The following is a 22,730-nucleotide window of genomic DNA, read 5'->3' as shown; positions in this document are numbered from 1 at the left end:
ATGCCTATGAGTTAAGACTTGCCGCTAACTATCCCAAACTTTAACTATAACATATCTAGTCTTTTTGCAATGAGACAAGCTGTAGACAGAATTGGACATGATTAAATGGAGGAAATCAGAAAATGGGGCTAAAAACATGTAACATTAAATATTGTGTTCCCAAGAAATGACGCACCATCCCCTGTGTCAATCACGGGGATTTTGTAAATGCCAGATTGCTGTGACAAGATTTCCCTGACCTTACTTGCCAAATGTCATTACTCAGATTTAAATGTATAAATATGCCAGTTTTAGCACGTCTGTGTGGTGAACATTATTGTTTTTGTATAGGTGTTTTGACAATGTCTTCTTTGACTGATTTTTTAAGCATAAAGAACAAACATGTGAATGCTTATTGGTCAATGCTAGCCATTTTGTTTTAGGTAAAATCTAAAATATTGGTCCGCGAGATTAACCCCTCCCAAATTTGATGACAATCTCAGATTATTATAACAATCCTCAGTAATCCATAGTCATTATAGGGGATAGCAGGTTAGGATAGATTAGAAGATCACTATAAAACTATTTGCAATCATTCAACACATTATTGCCTTTATGCGTATTACGTTAATCTGTAGATAATAGTTTTTTTCAATTAAACATGAATCATCTAAATAATGTTGAGATTTTCTCACAGCGATCAAATCCCCCTTGTCTCGCTTTCTCGATCACATGACGCACAGTTATTTCCTGCAGTAGCTCTGCTCTGGAGTCGACAAGCTCACTGCAGTTAGTAGAGCCCTTTAGACGTGCGAGTACACTCCAAAGAGACAAATCACTTTTACTCGCTTTCGCAAAACCTGAGGACTTCAGAAAGGATCAATATATATTAAAACGGTGTAATATCTGTGCCTTTTCGGATTTTTCCTTTCTTTCTAGTTGTAGGGAACGTGTAAAAGGGCAGCTAGTTTTCACAATGGCGACAGCTGCGGTATCTGCCTGTGCTGGCAGCGGCCCCAACCCCGGATCGGGCGCAGAGTTGGTCCGTGGACAGGCCTTCGATGTCGGGCCTCGCTACCACAATCTCTCCTATATCGGCGAGGGCGCCTATGGAATGGTGTGGTAAGAACATATTTTCATTGGTGCAATGATGGCAGACATTTTGCAACTACTACTGACTTTAATAAACCATGTTTGCTTACTTTGTAGACTTTGTCTAGAATGAACATCGATTTTACCATATTTACATTGTAACATGTAATATTTTTTTGATACATTTATTTTTGTTGATACGGCGCCTGCGAGTCCTCGGTGAAGGCACTTGCTACCGTAGCTACTTGTTGATCTTAAGTCGACTGTTGATTTGCCAACTCGAACTCCGACATTTAATATTACATAAACGCACAACTGTGTTAGTGAGAACATAAAGGCCATAATTTGGTCTCGACATATGTTTTTCTCTAACAACTTTTTATTGGACAATAATTCGGATTCAAACCATTCGGCTTCATTTAAACTTGTTCTAAAGGAACCAATAAACGTTGCTTTGAAGTTACTGTTTAGGATGATGTCGGCAACACAAAAAAAGTGCAGAATAGCGTTATCTAGTCTTGATATGAATCGTAGCGGTAGATATTGTCGTAGGGAGTAATCAGATGAGGATGCGCTTTACGCGTAGGCGCAGTTGCTGATGCGAGAGAGCTTGGCTGGTTGAGCAGGTTTCAACAAGGCAATCGATGCAAGCTGCCGCTTTCTGCTCAAGGCCGTGCGTAATGGTGTTATATGAAACTACTTTCATGGCTTTACGTACATATTTTATATAAATATGTCGTTTAACCTAAATTCTTCCGCAATCATTTCTCCTAAAGGGTAGGTGTTAAGTAGCTTACATTAGACCGACCAGATGCAAGTTCTTGTACAGGTAGTACTGAGAAATGCATTCCTGGGTGTCCAGTCTGCAGATTAATGGTCCTGTAGTTGTTGAACATCAACCTTTAAAAATCTAACTAGCTAAGTATTATCTTCATGTCTGTCATCCTGTATAGAAAATCTTTCATGCTGTATGAAACCCACAATGTTTCATGTTGCTTAGTCACTTACAGTCCACACACACAGACAGGCTGGCTGGCAGACAGACATATAGCTTTTGTGTATGTTTACCTTATTGAGAAATAGTGGGAGGTGTCATTGAATGGAGGCCCAGGAAGTGTGAGGATATCCATCTGCTTGGACAGAGAGGCAGGCGGACAGAGGCAGGTGGAGACAATGACAGGCTGTGTAAAGGAATCACTAATTATGTTTCTGTAGTTGCCTAACTTTTCTCCCAGACAGCATCTAATATTGATTGTGATTGTAACACTGACGAGCCCCCCTCCATGCTAAAGGCCTTAAGGCTTGTTTACATTACAAGAGAGAGAATACAACTCCAGATAGACTTGCATGATAATTTCCCCATTGCGGTTGAATTTACACCGCCATGTTTGAGATGTACCATGCTAAAGTGAGGCTGTGAATCGTGGGTAAATCGAGGGTTGTGCGTGCACACTGCACAGCAACTTTATACTGTTCCGACAGAATTTCAAAACACTTGGGGCTCCCATACGGAAAATAAATATATTTTTGCAATGTAGAATATATGATGAATATATGTCAAATACATTTTAAGAATAAAAGCTGAAATACATTTTCCTACCTGAAATGTATTTTAAAATGTAATAAAAAATGTATTTATAAATGTATACATTTAACTTTATTCAAATTACATTTCAAGTATGTACTTAACCTTTTATTTCCGAAATGTATAAGTACTTTTCAATTTTGTACAACTATATTTTTAAACAATTAATGTTCACAGTCCAAAATGACATTCATTTAAGACTTATATTTTTTCATTTCACAGCAGACCTGAAAATTATTTTACCATTATTTCAACAAGGAACACAAAATGAGACCAAGATCTTTTTTACAGCTAAACACAGGTGTAACTGAATGTCACATTTTTAAAATGCATTCAAAAATATTTTTCCCAAATGTATTGTAAAATATATGTAGTATGTATTTTCCAATACATTTTCAATGCATCTCCAACATTTTTTATTACATTTTATATGCATTTGGTAATATATTTGTAAATGTATTCTAAATGTATTAATTACATTTCCTTAAATACATTAATTGGCCAATGTTTATTTTTTTATGTATCCCAAATATAAAAAAAAAAAAAAAATACAGCTGTGGATATTTTTTTTTTACCACTCCTAATACTTCTTAAATCAACATCTCTACATGTATGGCACCCATTCCATTCCAGTGTCTGTTAAATTCCAACACAGGCACACCTCATTTTACTTAATGAGGTACTGATTAGGTGATTACCTGAACCAAATCTAATTTAACAAGGAAAAGTATTAAAAAAAAACACTGCTGTGGTCATCACTATCCTCTTGCAATAGACCCAGCTGGATGGCAAAAACAGTTCAAGTAGTACCTCAAAGGTAATTTGAATAAAATAACTATTCAGCATGACAAAAGAGTTGAAAGCTTTGAGTGAGTAAAAGAAGGGTTACATTCTGGGTTTACTGGCAGAGGGATACAGTGAGCATCAGGTTGCTTCCAACCTGAAAATTTCAAAGACGGCGGTTCATAAGAACAAGGTCAAGCAACAGACATTGTGGACAACAAAGCTACAGACTGTCCACTGACCGAGATGACCATCAACTCATTCGAATGTCACTTAACAACTGTAGGATGACATCAAGTGACCTACAAAAAGAATGGCGAACAGCAGCTGGGGTGAAGTGCACGGCGAGGACGGTTCGAAACAGGCTCCTAGGGGCACGGCTGAAGCTAGAAAAAAGTCCTTCATCAATGAGAAGCAAAGAAGAGCCAGGCTGAAGTTTGCAAAAGATTGGACCATAGAGGAATGGAGTAAAGTCAACTCCTCTGCCGAGTAAAATTTTCAGCTTTGCCCAACACCTGGTCGTCTAATGGTTAAACAGAGACCTGGAGAGGACTATGGTGGATCGGTGATGATCTGGGGATGCTTCAGCAAGGCTGGAATTGGACAGATTTGTCTTTGTGAAGGACGGATGAATCAAGCCAAGTACAAGGTTGTCCTGGAAGAACACCTGCTTCCTTCTGCTCTGACAATGTTCCCCAACTCTGAGAATAGTTTTTTTCAGCAGGACAATGCTCCATGCCATACAGTCCGATCAATGAAGGTGTAGATCGAGGACCACCAGATCTAGACCCTGTCATGGCCAGCCCAATCTCCAGAGCTTAACCCCATTGAAAACCTCTGGAATTTGATCAAGTGAACGTTTGATGGCTCGTGACCATCCATCTAAGCCAAGCCAGGAGTGACATAAAGTCACCCAACAGCAATGTGACTGGTGGAGAGCATGCCAAGACATATGAAAGCTGTGATTATAAAATCAGGGTTATTCCACCAAATACTGATTTCTGAACTCTTCCTAAGTTAAAACATTATAATTTTTTTTGAAAAATTAGATTTATTTTTTACATTATTTGAGGTCTGAAAAAAAAATATTTTCTACAAATACTCTAAAAGACAATGTTTTTATTTGGAATTTGGGAGTAATGTTGTCAGTAGTTTTTAGAATAAAACAAAAAAAATTATTTTACTCAAGCACATACCTATGAATAGTACAACCAGAGAAACTGAATTTTGCAGGGGTCTCTTGATTCTTTCCAGAGCTGCATTTTTTTAAAATGGATCTTCCGTATGGGCTCAGACAAGATTATGGTGGAAAATAAGTATTTTGTCAATAACAAAAGTTCATCTCAATACTTTATATACCCTTTGTTGGCAATGACCGAGGTCAAACGTTTTCTGTAAGTCTTCACAAGGTTTTCACACACTGTTGTTGGTATTTTGGCCCATTCCTCCATGCAGATCTCCTCTAGAGCAGTGATGTTTTGAGGCTGTCGCTGGGCAACACAGACTTTCAACTCCCTCCAAAGATTTTGTATGGGGTTGAGATCTGGTGACTTGCTAGGCCACTCCAGCACTCCACTTGAAATGCTTCTTACGAAGTCACTCCTTTGTTGCCCGGGCGGTGTGTTTGGGATCATTGTCATGCTGAAAGACCCAGCCACGTTTCATCTTCAATGCCCTTGCTGATGGAAGGAGGTTTTCACTCAATCTCACAATACATGACCCTATTCATTCTTTCCTTCACACGGATCAGTCGTCCTGGTCCCTTTGCAGAAAAACAGCCCCAAAGCATGATGTTTCCACCCCCATGCTTCACAGTAGGTATGGTGTTTTTTGGATGCAACTCAGCATTCTTTCTCCTCCAAACATGACGAGTTGAGTTTTTACCAAAAAGTTCTATTTTGGTTTCATCTGACCATATGACATTCTCCCAATCCTCTTCTGGATCATCCAAATGCTCTCTAGTAAACCTCAGACGGGCCTGGACATGTACTGGCTTAAGCAGGGAGACACGTCTGGCACTGCAGGATTTGAGTCCCTGGCGGCGTAGTGTGTTACTGATGGTAGCCTTTGTTACTTTGGTCCCAGCTCTCTACAGGTCATTCACTATGTCCCCACGTGTGGTCCTGGATTTTTGCTCACTGTTCTTGTGATCATTTTGACCCCACGGGGTGAGGTCTTGCGTGGAGCCCCGGATCGAGGGAGATTATCAGTGGTCTTGTATGTCTTCCATTTTCTTAATTGCTCCCACAGTTGATTTCTTCACACAGATATACTTACTTATTGCAGATTCAGTCTTCCCATCCTGGTGCAGGTCTACAATATTGTTTCTGGTGTCCTTTGACAGCTCTTTGGTCTTGGCCATAGTGGAGTTTGGAGTGTGGTGTCTTTTATACTGATAACAAGTTCAAACAGGTGCCATTAACCTTTTCACGCGTGAGTTTCAAATATTCCTTACCGACCCCCCAGCGTGAGTTTTTTTTGCACGTGACTTCAGTACTCTAACGCTAATAACTGACTAAGACAGAGCTGAATAATGGATTGTTTGTCTTGTGCTATCAGTGAGTGTTTGGTTTTGTCCGTTAACTGTGTTTTTTCTATTTGTTTTTAACCTTTTCACGCGTGAGTTTCAAATATTCCTTACCGACCCCCCCAGCATGAGTTTTTTTGCGTGTGACTTCAGTACTCTCTCCAGCATTTGAACTCACGCCAGCATTTGAACAGTCACCTTGCTAGGTAAGGAACACTACATGCATTGCATTGCAAGCTTCTCTCGTTGACTCGAATTCTAAGAGCTGCAAAAGTTGGTTGATTTATAACTGTAGCTAGCTAGAAAACGTCAGCTAACCGCTAGCAAACGTCAGCTGCCCGCTAGCTAACAAATCGTGACCAGTAATTCAGTGCAGTGAAAATGAATAAACTATATAAAATGCATACAACGGGTAACGTAACTTCTAGAAAGTTTTTGCAATGGTTTTGATCGGTAGTAGTCGCTAATATAATTTGTTTTTGTGTATTAGTGTTGGCTGTCTGTTGGTACGTAAGTAACACTTCTTGTCCCGATTTGAATGCTTTCTACCTGGTTAATATCATAGTATGGTCTTGAAACAGTTACAATCAGGAAATAAAGTTATAAACACTGTTTGAGCTAAATGTGAGTAAATAACAGCGCGGTCTGACCAGCCATTGATTCGTTACTTGTAGCTAGGAATGCTAATGGTGCGTTCTAAACATGGCGTTCTAATCACACCGGTGTGATCGTACGCACCAAAGGGTTAGGTAACGAGGACAGAAGAGCCTCTTAAAGAAGTTACAGGTCTGTGAGGGCCAGAAGTCTTGCTTGTTTGTAGGTGACCAAATACTTATTTTACCAAGGAATTTACCAATTAATTCATTAAAAATCCTAAAATGTGATTTATAGCGTTTATATTCACATGCTATAATTCATTTAGGCTTTTTCATGGTTATGTTGGTACAGACGCCAGTAGTTAAGTCTATTTTATATACAGTTATAGTTAAATATATCTAGAATGTGTCGAATGAACAACCTTAGCAATACAATTACATACACATACAATCATAAAACATTTAAATATGAAGAAAAACACAATTTGTCCTAGCATGTTTTTTTATGTTGTTGTTCATTGGTATCTGCAGTGTAAGCAAGGTCTACACACAGGATTTATAAATATAGTGGATTTGAGGTATTTTACATTATGTCCTGTATATCAGAAAATAATGTCCATTCTACTGTCCCGATATCAGTAATCAATATGCATTCTAGAACTCATTCCAGCTAATCAGAAAAAAAGATTTTAGAAGAGGGAGACGTAACATGAAATATATTTCGCCTTGCAGGCAATATAACATCTGTTATTTGGGAATTCAGATTGCCACTCCTTGGATTACTTTGGAACTGCTGTAATTTACTTTTACTTTAGGATTGTATTACTTAACGTGGTGAAATACATAGCTGCATCAGTTCAATTCAAATACGTGTCCAAACACAAAACTACTGTAATGTCACAAACATCTTCTCATAGCTAATACTCTACTGTAGGTAGCTACTGTACGTTAGCTATTACAATAACTAGCTACGTTTGCAAGTATAGCTAGCTAGTTAGCCCAGTGTAGATTGAAGTCAACATGTTGAAATGTTACATTAATCTGTGTTGAATGTTAATATGAATAGGCTCTTTGTAAGAATAAAAACATTGTTATTTTAACAAAATAATATATTGTACTGTACAGGTGAAAACGCTTACCTCGGGTTCTTGTTTTTGTCTTGCTTGTCCTGTTCTCTAGAAGTATGAACAAACTGCTATTGCTGTTCGTTATTATTGGGAGGAATAAAAAAAAAAATCGAAATCAAATTCGACTCGGTCTATTCGTTTCAACCAGAGTTGCATATTACAATATTATTATAATATAAAATATTCATTTTTCAAAAAGTCGCTTAGTAATATTGTAATATATTTTGGGCTTGTTTCCAAAATGCACGTTCTTATTTGGGCTTGTGTTGTTTTAATCACGAGGTACACGAAAACTAAGATCGAGTTTGAATAAAAGCTGTAACGTCTCCATATATTGTCTAGCTCTGCTGCCTACTGTACATCTGGGATACTACCGGCTACTACTAGCTGTGATTGTTTCCCTTCTCCAAATTAGTTCAGTGGCTCGAGGTGCGTTAAAAACATTAACTGTCGATTGCAAAAATGGCAAATACTTTTACGTTAGCTTTGTATTCGCCGCCATCAGTGTGTTCACAAACATGGAAATGTAGTACCTACCAATAAAGCTAGTGAAAGGAAGGCTGGGTAGAAATGTAATTCCACCTTTAAGAGAGAGATGTTTTTGTATGTTCGCTAAATTTGAAGATTTTCAAAGGTATTCGGCCCCATTAGCAGCCGGCTCTCTCAAATTAAATGGTACGTTTGTGTGTAAAAAAGCATTGGTTTTCGGGGCTTCGTCTGAAGCTCCAAGTGGCTTGTTTTGACAGCAGCGGTTGCTTGTTTTCTCTTGCGATGTCTGACAATATACAGCGCATGCAGAAGTCAGGATTCATGAAGCACTTGTCCTCATACAAACAATTAATATATTTTTGCAACGTTAAATGCATGTAGAATGTATGATTTATTCAAAATACATTTCAGGTATGAACATTTATTTCACCTTTTTATTTCCGAAATGTATGTCAAAATGTATAAATACACTTAAAGTTTGTCCACATGTATTCCAAAACAATGTTCACAGTACAAAATTACATTCATGTAATACTTCACAGCTCACCTGAAAATGATTTTACCTTTATTTCAACAAGGAACACAAACTGACACCAATATCTGTTTTACAGCTTAGCACAGGTGTTATTCCCTTAGAGGTCTCAGGTTTTAGTGGATATTGGGCCTGACAAGGACTGTGGGTCCCTTAGGTGTATCTCAGGGTTTTTTTCTGAAATCAATATTGATATTACAGCCAATAGTAGGACCTGATTGTGCAGCACACTTGTCTTTACACAGTGAATATGAAAACAACACTTTCAAAATGTTGATCATTAGTGATGTATTGATGACATCACTTTTAGGTGTTGAAATATATACAGTATCTCACAAAAGTGAGTACACCCCTCACATCTTGTAAATATTTGATTCTCTTTTCATGTGACAACGCTGAAGAAAGGACACTTGGCTACAATGTAAAATAACACAACACACAGCCATTAATGTCTAAACCGCTGGCAACAAAAGTGAGTACACCCCTAAGTGAAAATGTCCAAATTGGGCCCAAAGTGTCAATATTTTGTGTGGCCAGCATCATTTTCCAGCACTCCCTTAACCCTCCCGCATGGAGTTCACCAGAGCTTCACAGGTTGCCACTGGAGTCCTCTTCCTCTCCTGACGACATCACAGAGCTGGTGGATGTTAGAGACTTTGCGCTCCTCCACCTTCTGTTTGAGGATGCCCCACAGATGCTCAATAGGGTTTAGGTCGGGAGACATGCTTGGCCAGTCCATCATCTGTTTCTTTCGCAAGGCAGTGGCAGTCTTGGAGGTGTGTTTGGGGTCGTTATCATATTGGAATACTGCCCTGCGGCCCAGTCTCCAAAGGGAGGGGATCATGCTGTGCTTCAGTATGTCACAGTACATGTTGGCATTCATGGTTCCCTCAATGAACTGTAACTCCCCAGTGCTGGCAGCACTCATGCAGCCCCACACCATGACACTCCCACCACCATGCTTGACTGTAGGCAAGACAGACTTGTCTTGTTACTCCTCACCTGGTTGCCGCCACATATGCTTGACACCATCTGAACCAAATAAGTTTATCTTGGTCTCATCAGAACACAGGACAAGGTTCCAGTAATCCATGTCCTTAGTCCGCTTGTCTTCAGCAAACTGTTTGCAGGCTTTCTTGTGCATAATATTTAAAAGAGGCTTCTTTCTGGGACGACAGCCATGCAGACCAATTTGCAGTGTGTGGCGTATGGTTTGAGCACTGACAGGCTGACCCCCCCACCCCTTCAACCTCTGCAGCAATGCTGGCAGCACTCATACGTCTATTTCCCAAAGACAACCTCTGGATATGACGCTGAGCACGTGCACTCAACTTCTTTGGTCGACCATGGCAAGGCCTGTTTTAAGCGGAACCTGTCCTGTTAAACCGCTGTATGGTCTTGGCCACTGTGCTGCAGCTCAGTTTCAGGGTCTTGGCAGTGTTCTTATAGCCTTAAGTAGATTTATTTGCCATGAGGTGCCATGTTGAACTTCCAGTGACCAATGTAACACCAAATTTAACACACCTGCTCCCCATTCACACCTGAGACCTTGTAACACTAACGAGTCACATGACACCGGGGTGGGAATATGGGTAATTGGGCCCAATCTGGACTTTTTCACTTAGGGGTGTACTCACTTTTGTTGCCAGCAGTTTAGACATTAATGGCTGTGTTGTGTTATTTTGAGGGGACAGCAAATTTACACTGTTATACAAGCTGTACACTCACTACTTTACATTGTAGCAAAGTATAATTTCTTCAGTGTTATCACATGAAAATATATAATCAAATATTTGCAAAAATGTGAGGGGTGTACTCCCTTTTGTGAGATACTGTGTATATATATTTATAGATCTACATTTACATAATGCATTTCAATCTTGCAGTCACCAATATACTCTAAGTACTGTAGCATTCTTGGTAAGAACACAAGTCGCCCCCCTGAAACAAAAATCCCTTTTTGGAGTAGCAGTTAGCACACTAGCCTTAGAAGCCAAACATCATGGGTTCGAGACACTACCTGCCAAGTGTTGCGTTTTTAGAATGTATTAAAAAATATATTTCCCAAATGTATTTTAAAATATATTTAGTATTTGGTAATATATTACATTTTATAAATTTTATATTTGGTAATATATTTGTAAATGTATTAATCACATTTCCGTAAATACATTAATTGGCCAATTTATTTGTGTTTTTAAATGTATCCCAAATATGTTTTACCTTTTATTTAAAATGTATTTTCTGCATTTGTCGGCTCACCTTCCAAATGTTGATTCCATCGCAGTGTTTGTCAGCTCACAGAACCCTTGGGGCTGAACAAAAAACATCCCGGGCTGGAGCCCTGAAAGCCCAGGTCTGGTGACGCTCCTGGCCGCCTGTAATGACTAGTGAGCCAGCCAGGGTTTAGACAAGGCTAGGGGGGTGTCACAAATGGTGCTGTGTGGTCTAGATCCTGCCTTAAGGGCCCACATCAAAATAGGTGCACTACACAGGGAACAGGAGGTCATTTTGGATGTATGCTAGGTCCTAGTGGAGTCAGGCAGGGAGCAACATGACTCCACTTGGCATGTTATCTGCTTTTCCAGCCAGCCCCTCCCAGCCTCCCTCCAACACACACACACCTCTAACCACTCTGTCACTAACCATTCCCTGTGTGAATAGAGACTCGCACTAAAAAATATTTCCATAAGGCTGCCAACTGTGGGCAGATAGAAGTAGACCAGCCGGTACTGCCGGGCTGGTTCCGCACACGGGTAGATGCCGGGCTGGTTCCGCACACGGGTAGATGCCGGGCTGGTTCCGCACACGGGTAGATGCCGGGCTGGTTCCGCACACGGGTAGATGCCGGGCTGGTTCCGCACACGGGTAGATGCCGGGCTGGTTCCGCACACGGGTAGATGCCGGGCTGGTTCCGCACACGGGTAGATGCCGGGCTGGTTCCGCACACGGGTAGATGCCGGGCTGGTTCCGCACACGGGTAGATGCCGGGCTGGTTCCGCACACGGGTAGATGCCGGGCTGGTTCCGCACACGGGTAGATGCCGGGCTGGTTCCGCACACGGGTAGATGCCGGGCTGGTTCCGCACACGGGTAGATGCCGGGCTGGTTCCGCACACGGGTAGATGCCGGGCTGGTTCCGCACACGGGTAGATGCCGGGCTGGTTCCGCACACGGGTAGATGCCGGGCTGGTTATCACTAGACATCCACGGTTCAACATGTGTTGACTAGCTCCATCTGTCTGCCCCCGCAGAGCTCCAATGTGTTCACCATGTTTATATGAGTGTTTGCAATGATGTAAGGAGACTGGAATGTGTGTGTGTGTGTGTGTGTGTGAGAGCGAGTGAGCGAGCAGGAAGTAAGAACCTCCAGTGGTCAGCCAGCCCACACACCACAAGACCTCATCCATTCGAAGCATACAGGTCGAAGTTACACTGTTCCTTTGCAACTGGTATGTCCTGGTGGATGAGGGACTTTGTTATTAAATGTTTTATTTTATTATCGGCTACTAGTTGTTCAATAATTGCGATCTAGTAAGGTTTTTAAATCCCTCAAGAGCTCCCCTCAAATGTGCACAAATATGTTTTCTCTATTTTATTACAGGGTGTTGTGGAGTTCTGCAATCTTTGATGTTATCCATTAGAAAATGAATTACACATTACTAAAGTGATTAATAAAGCTCAATAGGTCGCTATATCATTACTAAAGTGATTCAAAAATCTCAATATGTCACTATATCAAATCGCAATACTAAGTATGTTGCAAAACAAAAAATCACAATTTATCATGTCAAGACCCAAGTATCAGGATATCAATTGCCAGAGTGGAGGCCTTTGAGGTTAATCTCAACTTTTCCTAAACATTTTCACTGGCAGGTTAATCTCAACTTTTCCTTCCTGACTTCTATTGTCAAGGCTGTGAAAAGCACACTCTCTCAAACCATTCAATAAGCATTATTGGTGTTTGAAAAATGTATGTAACATTGCAAAAACATTTTCTTCCAAAAAATCTGAAATTAAAATGAACATTACATTGTGTTTCTAAAGGATACATGCATTTAAAATGTTAAGTTAGCATTTTGCTGCTGTGATTGCACATTGCAGTACTTTGCCTTACAGATAGAGGAGTTGATTAATGTGTGAGGGTGTTTATGATCTATGGAAATCTCTAATGTGGTCATCCATTTGGCAGAAGGTTAGGAAGTGCAGCTCCATTTCCACCTAATGTTCAGTCTTTGATCAGTGGCTCTAGAGAGAACACAGTCTATCTTTGTGATAGCAAGGCCATTCTCTTCCAGTCCGTACATACTTTTTTCCAATTTTTTTTAGGGCAAGGTAGCATTGCAATTTGCTCTTTTTGTTTGATACTTTCCAGTGTGTGAATTTTTTTTTTTAAAGCTGTCTACTGTCTCCTTATTGTCACCTCTTCCAGCTGGTACTGACCATTGCCATCTTTCAGTGTACTGTAACTTGCATTCTGGTGCAAGTTACTACTGGTGAAAAGTAGTTGAAACTGGTTGTGGGTTCAGATCCGTCCCACTGCTCACTCAGAAAAAGGGACAGTAAACCAGGTCAGTTGCTTGGCTCATTCATTTTGTCCATTGTAATGTTCAAGCAGACATTAACTGATTCCTCTCTTCCTGCTTTTTATGGCAAGATACCGCCATGTGCTTCACTGTAGATGCATTTTTGTGACTGATGGATTAATGACAGGAAGTGGCCATCACCAACTCAGTTGGGGATTACAAAAACACTGTTTGATGTCTGATGTTTATGTGAGTGGTCTGCACGTCCCAAGACCTTGTGCTAAAGAGGCTGTTAACGTGGAGATGGTCATGCTCTTCACTGCATGACCATCACATTCTTCTCATACTGATAGATATGACAATATACTGGGGATGCAATGGTACAGTTAGCCCACAGTTCGGTAATGACGTCATACCTGTCGCGTACCGTCGAATGACGTCATACCTGTCGCGTACCGTCGAATGACGTCATACCTGTCGCGTACCGTCGAATGACGTCATACCTGTCGCGTACCGTCGAATGACGTCATACCTGTCGCGTACCGTCGAATGACGTCATACCTGTCGCGTACCGTCGAATGACGTCATACCTGTCGCGTACCGTCGAATGACGTCAACATGTTAGCAGTGTTTCCACTCCAGTAGCTGACAGTGGAAAAGCAATCCTGACAGACTGTACTTTGTTTACATTCTTCTTATTCTCATCATCGTATTGAACACTGAATCCAAATTGTTCCCACACAGCGGATTTGAAATTCGGCAGTGCCTCTTCAGATTTACTTCTGTCTCGTTAGCGCTTGCTGTTGCCACGTTGGAGCTGAGAAAATATTTTTTTGTTTGCCCTCTTCATGGGGCGCCTTTATGGAGGTTTCCTTATGAGATGTCATTGCAAATCGTCCATTGGTTGTTTAAGAGGAAGGTTTGTCACATTTTGAGACATTGTGGTGGAGTGAAGTTTGTCAGCCCTCATGAGCCCCATAACAGCCTGGTGCCCCAAGCAGTTGCCTGCCTTACCTGTTCACAAGCAACTCCTCTGGTTCTGTGGGTCTGAATCTGCAATGTGTGTGAAGTTTAGAGCACAAAGCATGTTTTGGAAATTACAGGGAATTACTGGCATGTCACAACTCCGCTGTTCATGTGCGCACTGAACTGTAGGGGGTGTACCGAATGGTTTGATAACATACTGTGTACCATTGCATGCCTACAAAATAAATATGGAGATGGTTTCACAGACTCATTAATCGTAGTCCAGGACTGAAAGTACATTTCCATGGAGATTTTCTTTTGAGCTTGATTTTTGGTCCAGGACTAGGCTTAATCTGTCGCTGGGAAGCTACAGGTGAGACAAGGAATTTCCAATCATTTAGTGCTCCAACTCTAGTGGATTAACAACATATGTTGAGTGCAATGCAGTTGGATAATGAACTGCAATGTTTTCAGGAGACAGCTGCTTGTAGTGTTTGTAATAAGTGTAGGTTATGAATTGGGTGTGTGCGTGGGTGAGTGAGTGGGTGGGTGGTAAGACTACATGTGCTTGCTCATATTCAGTGGGGAGAACTTTATGACACAGACTGAAACATAGGTAATACATGTTTTACAGAGGTTTTTGTTCCAGTGTAATGAACAGGGCCCTGCTTGAGTTAGTACCTCAAACCAGAAGGACTGTTACAGGAACTGTTGCAGTGGAGTCATTCTGTGGTAGATGTTATGATTCAATAATGCATTCCCTTCTGCTTTCTCCATGACAGCTGTACTACGAGCTCACTGCTGAGTGAGGAGAGTGAGGACAGAGAGAAAGAAATGGGGGGGCCAGTGTATCCATGGAAACGGTGTACAAGGTCTAAGATGTTGCAACCAGTGTGGCCTGTTATGTAACAGACTGTTGCTATGACAATGTGGAATAAAGGAGAAGCTAAACCCTGCCGGTTTACCTCTAGAGCTAGTGGCATGGACATGTCATAGACACTTACCATGCCCACCTCTAGAGCTGACATCATGCATACCCACCTCTAGAGCTGGCATCATGCCCAAGAAGGCCTTTGGTCCTCACTACAGTAATACATCTATCATTACAAACACACTGCTGTGTAGAAAAATGCCAATAGTGTCAAGATCAGGACTTAACAGCATGTCTGCAGAGACAAAACAAAGAGGACTCTGTTACATATTAAAGATAGTGTTTATTGAGTTAGCATTTGCCTTTAGTCCTTTTCTAAGTGAACGTAGGGCACAATCCTCTGTATTAAAATGTACACTCCCTGGAAATATGTAGTTTTTTATATTCTGACGTATGGATAGGTAATCTTCACATAGCTGGTGTAGCAAAGCAGTCCCAAAGCATAATGCCACCACCTCCATGCTTTATGATTGATATGAGGTTCTCCTGTTCAAAGGCAGTATTTAGTTTTTGTCAAACATGGCATTCGCCATTGTGGCCAAACAATACCAGCTTTGACTCATCTGTTCAGAGCAGTGGTTCTTAAACCTGTCCTGGGGACCCACAGTCATTCCATGTATTAGGTGTATCCCAGAGCTAGCACACCTGAACCAACTTGTCGTCTAATTAAGCACCTGGCTGCTTGATTCAGGTGAGCTAGTTTCAGGGATACAACTAATACATGGAATGGCTGTGGTTCCCCAGGAGAAGTTTAAGAACCACTGCTCCAGAGTACATCGTTCCAGTAGTTTTGGTCTTTACACAGGTGTTGTTTGGCAAACGTTGGTTGTCCTCTTGTTATTCTTTTTCTTCGACCAGAGGCTTCTTCCTTCCTGATCTGAAGGGTAGGCCAAGTTTTTATTTTCTTTCTGAAAGATGACTTGTGTACTTCGACAATGATTACTAAGAGAAGCCTGTTAGGTCCCTTGATGTCACCCTGGGTTTCTTAGAGACTTCAATGAGCATCTTTCGGTCAGCTCTTGGGCTCAGTTTGGTGGAACAACCTGTCTTATGCAGAAGATCTGTTGGACAGTGAAAAATCCCTTTTCCTTGAGGACAATTGAAATGTCCTCATGTTTCCTAATGTATGCTGTTTACTGCACTAGTGACAACCTCTGTAAACACACACATGCACACATCCAGCAATGCAACACATGCAGAAACACATCCAGCAATGCAACACACGCAGAAACACATCCAGCAATGCAACACACGCAGAAACACATCCAGCAATGCAACACACGCAGAAACACATCCAGCAATGCAACACACGCAGAAACACATCCAGCAATGCAACACACGCAGAAACACATCCAGCAATGCAACACACGCAGAAACACATCCAGCAATGCAACACACGCAGAAACACATCCAGCAATGCAACACACGCAGAAACACATCCAGCAATGCAGCACACGCAGAAACACATCCAGCAATGCAGCACACGCAGAAACACATCCAGCAATGCAGCACACGCAGAAACACATCCAGCAATGCAGCACACTCAGCCAGCAGCATTACCAAACATCCTCCTGTGGTCTGGGTGACACGAGCATTAACATCAAATTAAGATGAAATTATTTCATCACTACTAGTTCCCTTTCTGTCCTTCTCCTATTGGCTTGGTATATACTACTGTGTTGACGTACACGCGTGCGCATGCACATACTGCTGCTGCCTCAGATCCTGTGTTGTGTTATGTAAGGGTGTGTGAATCCTTCCCCCGCTTTGTCTCTTGTTCTCTCTTGCTCGCTCTCGATCTGTTTCTCTCTGTCTATGTCTCAGAAATTGAGGGAAAACAGAGACGTGTAGAGGAAAGACTGATCCTTTAATCCTTGGCCCTACTACCACAAGGTCTGTGATTGGTCGTTGCTTAATGACTCACTGTTTACTAAGAAAATAAAGAAATCAGTTGGCGTGATGTTGTTCTTTGTGTGTGTGTGTATATATATATGTGTGTGTATATATATATATCTATATCTCTGCATATCTGCCTTGGTTAAATAATAGTGGATAGTCAGCTGTTGTAGGATAAATAGGCCATCCTCAATACATATTTTCTATGTTTAGGAGTTGTGGTTCAAAATGGTAAAACTTTGAAAGCCCCCCCACTTCATTGTCCACCAAGATTCTTACCCTGCTTTCAAACTCCTCAAAGTGGCTGTAGAATTGACTATTTCTGGAGTTAAATACCTGGACTATTCCCTTTTTCAACACAATATGCTGTAAAATGTCCAAAAGAACACTGCAGGCTGTACATGAAGACAACGGTTAACTCAATAAGATTGAAAAGCTTATCCCTGTGAATTATCAAGAATTTAGATCTGTGCAGAATGGTGCTGTGTGAATGTTTCACCAGCAAAACCTGAAGAATGATGATTCATGTGGTGATTGATGGCAGTGTTGATTGCAGTGTTGTCCTACAGTAACAGTTTACTTTAATGGGATCTGTTTACATTGATCTTCATGTAGTCTGTGTTCACTACAAGTAGCAGAGAATTTATAGCAAATTAGCTTGAGTGTGATGAACAGGAGCCAGAAGCTTTGGAAATGTGTATAGTGGTGGTTTCAGGTGGTGTCTGTTTAGTGGTGTAGGTGCATGTTTGTGTACGGGGGTGTATGTTGCTGTACGGGGGTGTATGTTGCTGTACGGGGGTGTATGTTGCTGTACGGGGGTGCATGTTGCTGTACGGGGGTGCATGTTGCTGTACGGGGGTGCATGTTGCTGTACGGGGGTGCATGTTGCTGTACGGGGGTGCATGTTGCTGTACGGGGGTGCATGTTGCTGTACGGGGCTGCATGTCTTGGGTGTGTGGTGGTGTATGTTACTGGGGAATGTTAAAGTAATAGTTTGTCCAAAATAAAAAAAAGATCTCAAATTTTACTTACCAAAAGATATTCCAAAAGGCCCATAGTAAAAGCTCCAGTGCAACAGAAAACTACTCAAACACTTCAAACCACATTCAGTAATCTGCTGCGGTAGCATAGATGGGGTTTTTATTTAATTTAATTTTTTTGCCGGACCGCGTAATGGAGCCGGCCAAGAAGTGCGAATGTCTCTTACTGAGTGAGTGAGTGACTGACTACCCCTTGTTAAATAGCGTAGTGGTTAGAGAAGCGGACAAGCAAACTATAGGTCCCGAGTTCATATCTCGGCGAAGCGAAGTACGCATTATGAATTATTCCGTATAGACTAAAACTTTGCTGGCTAAAACCTCCAGTATCAACATTATAGTGAGCCTGAAATTAAACCGTTTACGGTTATAGTGCGACTGTTTCTGGTGGATTTTCGAAGTACACATCTGTGCATGCGTTTTGGGTCAGGATAGACAAACAGATTTGCTGGCTACGACATAGGCTACAGTGTTACAGTGAGCCTTAACTAAAACTGTATACGGTTATATTGCGATTGTTTCTGACATGGAAAGGTTCATCTTCAGTCTCACTAGCAATTGCTGAATTCTTATGATTATTCCTAAGAAGTTAGTAGATACTAGTAAGCCTATTACTGGCTAAATAGCTGTTTAAAAAAGCCAGTGGCAAAAGCTAACAGTTCATCGACGCTATTTGTGGTGGAGGTAAACTTGGTAAGAAATGTTAGTCAGTTTAACTGTATCAATATCATTCACAAATGGCCAATTAGCTGTTAAAACGGCAAGTGGCAAAAGAGGATTTGTTCAGGTTAGAGGCTATACTGACACATGGGGGACCCGGGTTCGAATCTCAAGTGGGCAATACTGTCTATTGCTGTCCGGCTATTTTTTAAACTGTTTTTTAAACTGTACTCTGACGAAACCGCTGTCGGAATTGGCAGAATTCAAACTGGCCCTACTGAACTATTTCCTATAGCCACCATACACAGCTTCTGCTCTTCAGCAGTGATGTCATCGAGGTAAACGTGAACTTCAACCTCAACAAGCTATGTGATGATAGATTGCTTTGCCTAGCTTTTTAAAATGGGTGCTAGTTTACACTTACATGTATTATTGCTATATTTTTGGCAAATGTTTTGCTTTATATATTACTTAATTCTTACTATGTAGATGGCATGTGCCATGTCACAAGAATTACACATGTACAGGATGACGCTGTGTTATTCGATGCATTTGATAAACTTTGAACTTCTGAATTTCCTTTGTTTGTAAAAATGTATGTCAACTTCTGTCTGCCCTTGGATCCAGAGTTAATTAAATTCTACCCGCTCTGCAATTGGGACAGTACCTCTGTCTCTCCCGAGTCGTATTGTGGGAGAATCAATGGAGCAACTTTACCAACGAGACACAATTTTTGCAAGAAACTTAGAACAGGACTAACGGTGAATGCAATTCCATCAAGTTACCCAGTGAAACCCATAGGGACAAGACAGATTGTAAGTAATACTTCCGATTGTTATGTTATAATACACACAGAACACTTTGCCTCTGGATATTCTGGGCAAGGGTTGGGGATGAACGTGATCACTATCACCCCCTTTAGCTGCTCTCCAAGCTTCTATTCTGTCAATTCATCATCTGTGTATTATGATAAGAACAAGTAAGGCTTTATCCCCCGAAAAAATTTCTTCCTGCTTGTATTCAGAGTCCGACAATATAAATGTATTTTACTTTCTCTATCAAGCAAATAAACTCTGACTGTCAGAGGTGAATATCAAAGACAAAATGGCTAACTTGCTTTCTAGCTAGCAAATATGAACTTTTGTTTACTGTTCCTGAACGAAAGCGTGGATCGATACAATTGTGAACAAAACTGACCTGTAAACACAGGAAGTACCCATTTATTTGAAATGAGAATGATATAGCTAAAATTTTAACTATATTTTGAGGAATACAACATTGTCATGTTCTTTGACGTAAACAATAGCACTTGTCAGGTAAACAACACTTGAGTGTTTTAGATTTCCGATTGCAATGCAGCTTTGCGATAGGTGTACGTACAGTTTCCATTCATGAATTTGTACGATGTCTCTAGAAATGACTGTGCCTGAAGAACCCACTGGTGGTAAGGGGACTGTCATGGAAATATGATTTTTGGACAAACTATCCCTTTAATGGTATGTGGTGGTGGTCTATGTTACTGGGGTATGTTTATGGTGTGTGGTGGTATGTTAGTGGTATACGGTGGTGTATGTCAATGGTGTATGGTGGTATGTTAGTGGTATAGGGTGGTGTATGTCAATGGTTTATGGTGGTATACGGTGGTGTACGTTAATAGTGTGATGGTGTATGGGGGTATTTTAGTGGCATATGGTGGTATGTTAGTGGTACACGGTGGTGTATGTTAATGGTGTATGGTGGTGTATGTTAATGGTGTATGGTGGTGTATGTTAATGGTGTATGGTGGTGTATGTTAATAGTGTGATGGTGTATGGGGATATTTTAGTGGCATATGGTGGTATGTTAGTGGTATACGGTGGTGTATGTCAATGGTTTATGGTGGTATATGGTGCTGTACGTTAATAGTGTGATGGTGTATGGGGGTATTTTAGTGGCATATGGTGGTATGTTAGTTGTATACGGTGGTGTACGTTAATAGTGTGATGGTGTATGGGGGTATTTTAGTGGCATACGGTGGTGTATGTCAATGGTTTATGGTGGTATGTTAGTGGTATATGGTGGTGTACGTTAATAGTGTGATGGCGTATGAGGGTATTTTAGTGGCATACGGTGGTGAATGTTAATGGTGTATGGTGGTATGTTAGTGGTATACGGTGGTGACTATTTGGGGTTGATCAGTGGCAAAAACACCTAATTAAATCATTTAGATTTAATGTTGTAACACAGTAACATGGAAAAGTCTAAGGGGGTGAATACTTTAGATAGCCACTGCAGTATACTCCAGGTCCTGCACCCTCCAGTTGATCTGCGTGGGCTTGAGATACTTAAATGTGTTTGTGTTGATCTCCCCCACCACCTTTGACCCCTGACTTCAATGACACCACTACTGTATCTAGGATCAGTGCTGTCAGTGAACCCCCCCGTTCTCTGTCCGCCCACACACACTTCTGTAGAGTGTGTGTGTGTGTGCGTGCGTGTGAAGGTCACTCATTCGTACACTTCTGAGCCACCTTTCTCTACGGTTGTCTTCTTCAGCCCATCACTATAGCAACTTATGCCATATTCTTACTGTGTGTGTGTGTGTGTGTGTGTGTGTGTGTGTGTGTGTGTGTGTCTTTCAGAAAGTGCGTGTGTGGGTGGAACAGGGTTCTTTCTCTCTGCTGCGTAGTAGCTCAAAAGGCTGAATAATGTGTACAGTGGGGCGAACAAGTATTTGATACTCTGCCGATTTTGCAGGTTTTCCTACTTACAAAGCATGTAGAGGTCTATACTTTTTATCATAGGTTCACTTCAACTGTGAGAGACGGAATCTAAAACAAAAATCCAGAAAATCACATTATATGCTTTTTAGATAATTAATTAGCATTTTATTGCATGACATCAGTATTTGATCACCTACCAATCAGTAAGAATTCCGGCTTTCACAGACCTGTTAGTTTTTCTTTAAGAAGCCCTCCTGTTCTCCACTCATTACCTGTATTAACTGCACCTGTTTGAACTCATTACCTGTATAAAAGACACCTGTCCACACAATCAAACAGATTCCAACATCTCCACAATGGCCAAGACCAGAGAGCTCTTTAAGGACATCAGGGATAAAATTGTAGACCTGCACAAGGCTGGGATGGGCTACAGGACAATAGGCAAACAGCTTGGTGAGAAGGCAATAACTGTTGGCGCAAATATTAGAAAATGGAAGAAGTTCAAGATGACGGTCAATCTCCCTCGGTCTGGGGCTCCATGCAAGATCTCACCTCGTGGGGCATCAATGATCATGAGGAAGGTGAGGGATCAGTCCAGAGCTACACGGCAGGACCTGGTCAATGACCTGAAGAGAGCCGGGACCACAGTCTCAAAGAAAACCATTAGTAACACACTACACCGTCATGGATTAAAATCCTGCAGCGCAAGCAAGTTCCCCTGCTCAAGCCAGCGCATGTCCAGGCCCATCTGAAGTTTGCCAATGACCATCTAGATAATCCAGAGGAGGAATGGGAGAAGGTCATGTGGTCTGATGAGACAAAAATAGAGCTTTTTGGTCTAAACTCCACTCGCCGTGTTTGGAGGAAGAAGAAGGATGAGTACAACCCCAAGAACACCATCCCAACCGTGAAGCATGGAGGTGGAAACATCATTCTTTGGGGATGCTTTTCTGCATAGGGGACAGGACGACTGCACCGTATTGATGGGAGGATGGATGGGGCCATGTATCGCAAGATCTTTGCCAACAACCTACTTCCCTCAGTAAGAGCATTGAATATGGGTCGTGGCTGGGTCTTACAGCATGACAACGACCCGAAACACACAGCCAGGGCAACTAAGGAGTGGCTCCGTAAGAAGCATCTCAAGGTCCTGGAGTGGCCTAGCCAGTCTCCAGACCTGAACCCAATAGAAAATCTTTGGAGGGAGCTGAAAGTCTGTATTGCCCAGCGACGGCTCAAGAACTACAGGAAACGTATGATCTCTGTAATTGCAAACAAAGGTACAAAATAATAAATTCTGCTT

The 22,730-nt window shown here is 41.4% G+C and overlaps 1 protein-coding gene across 1 annotated transcript in view; it reads left to right on the top strand.

Annotated features, from left to right (window-relative positions):
• Positions 1-732: 732 nt before the first annotated feature.
• Positions 733-22,730, top strand: part of mapk1 (mitogen-activated protein kinase 1) — a 37,106-nt gene continuing 15,108 nt past the window's right edge. The window contains exon 1 of the mRNA XM_034296450.1: positions 733-1,101. Within this exon, the coding sequence (XP_034152341.1) occupies positions 956-1,101 (146 nt within the window). The 5' untranslated portion in view covers positions 733-955. The remainder of the gene's footprint in view (positions 1,102-22,730) is intronic.

This window comes from Esox lucius, chromosome 13 (genome assembly GCF_011004845.1).
Source record: "Esox lucius isolate fEsoLuc1 chromosome 13, fEsoLuc1.pri, whole genome shotgun sequence".
Taxonomy (NCBI): domain Eukaryota; kingdom Metazoa; phylum Chordata; class Actinopteri; order Esociformes; family Esocidae; genus Esox; species Esox lucius.
The sequence above is the reverse complement of the archived record's forward strand: the minus strand, read 5'-3'. Positions and strand labels throughout refer to the sequence as shown.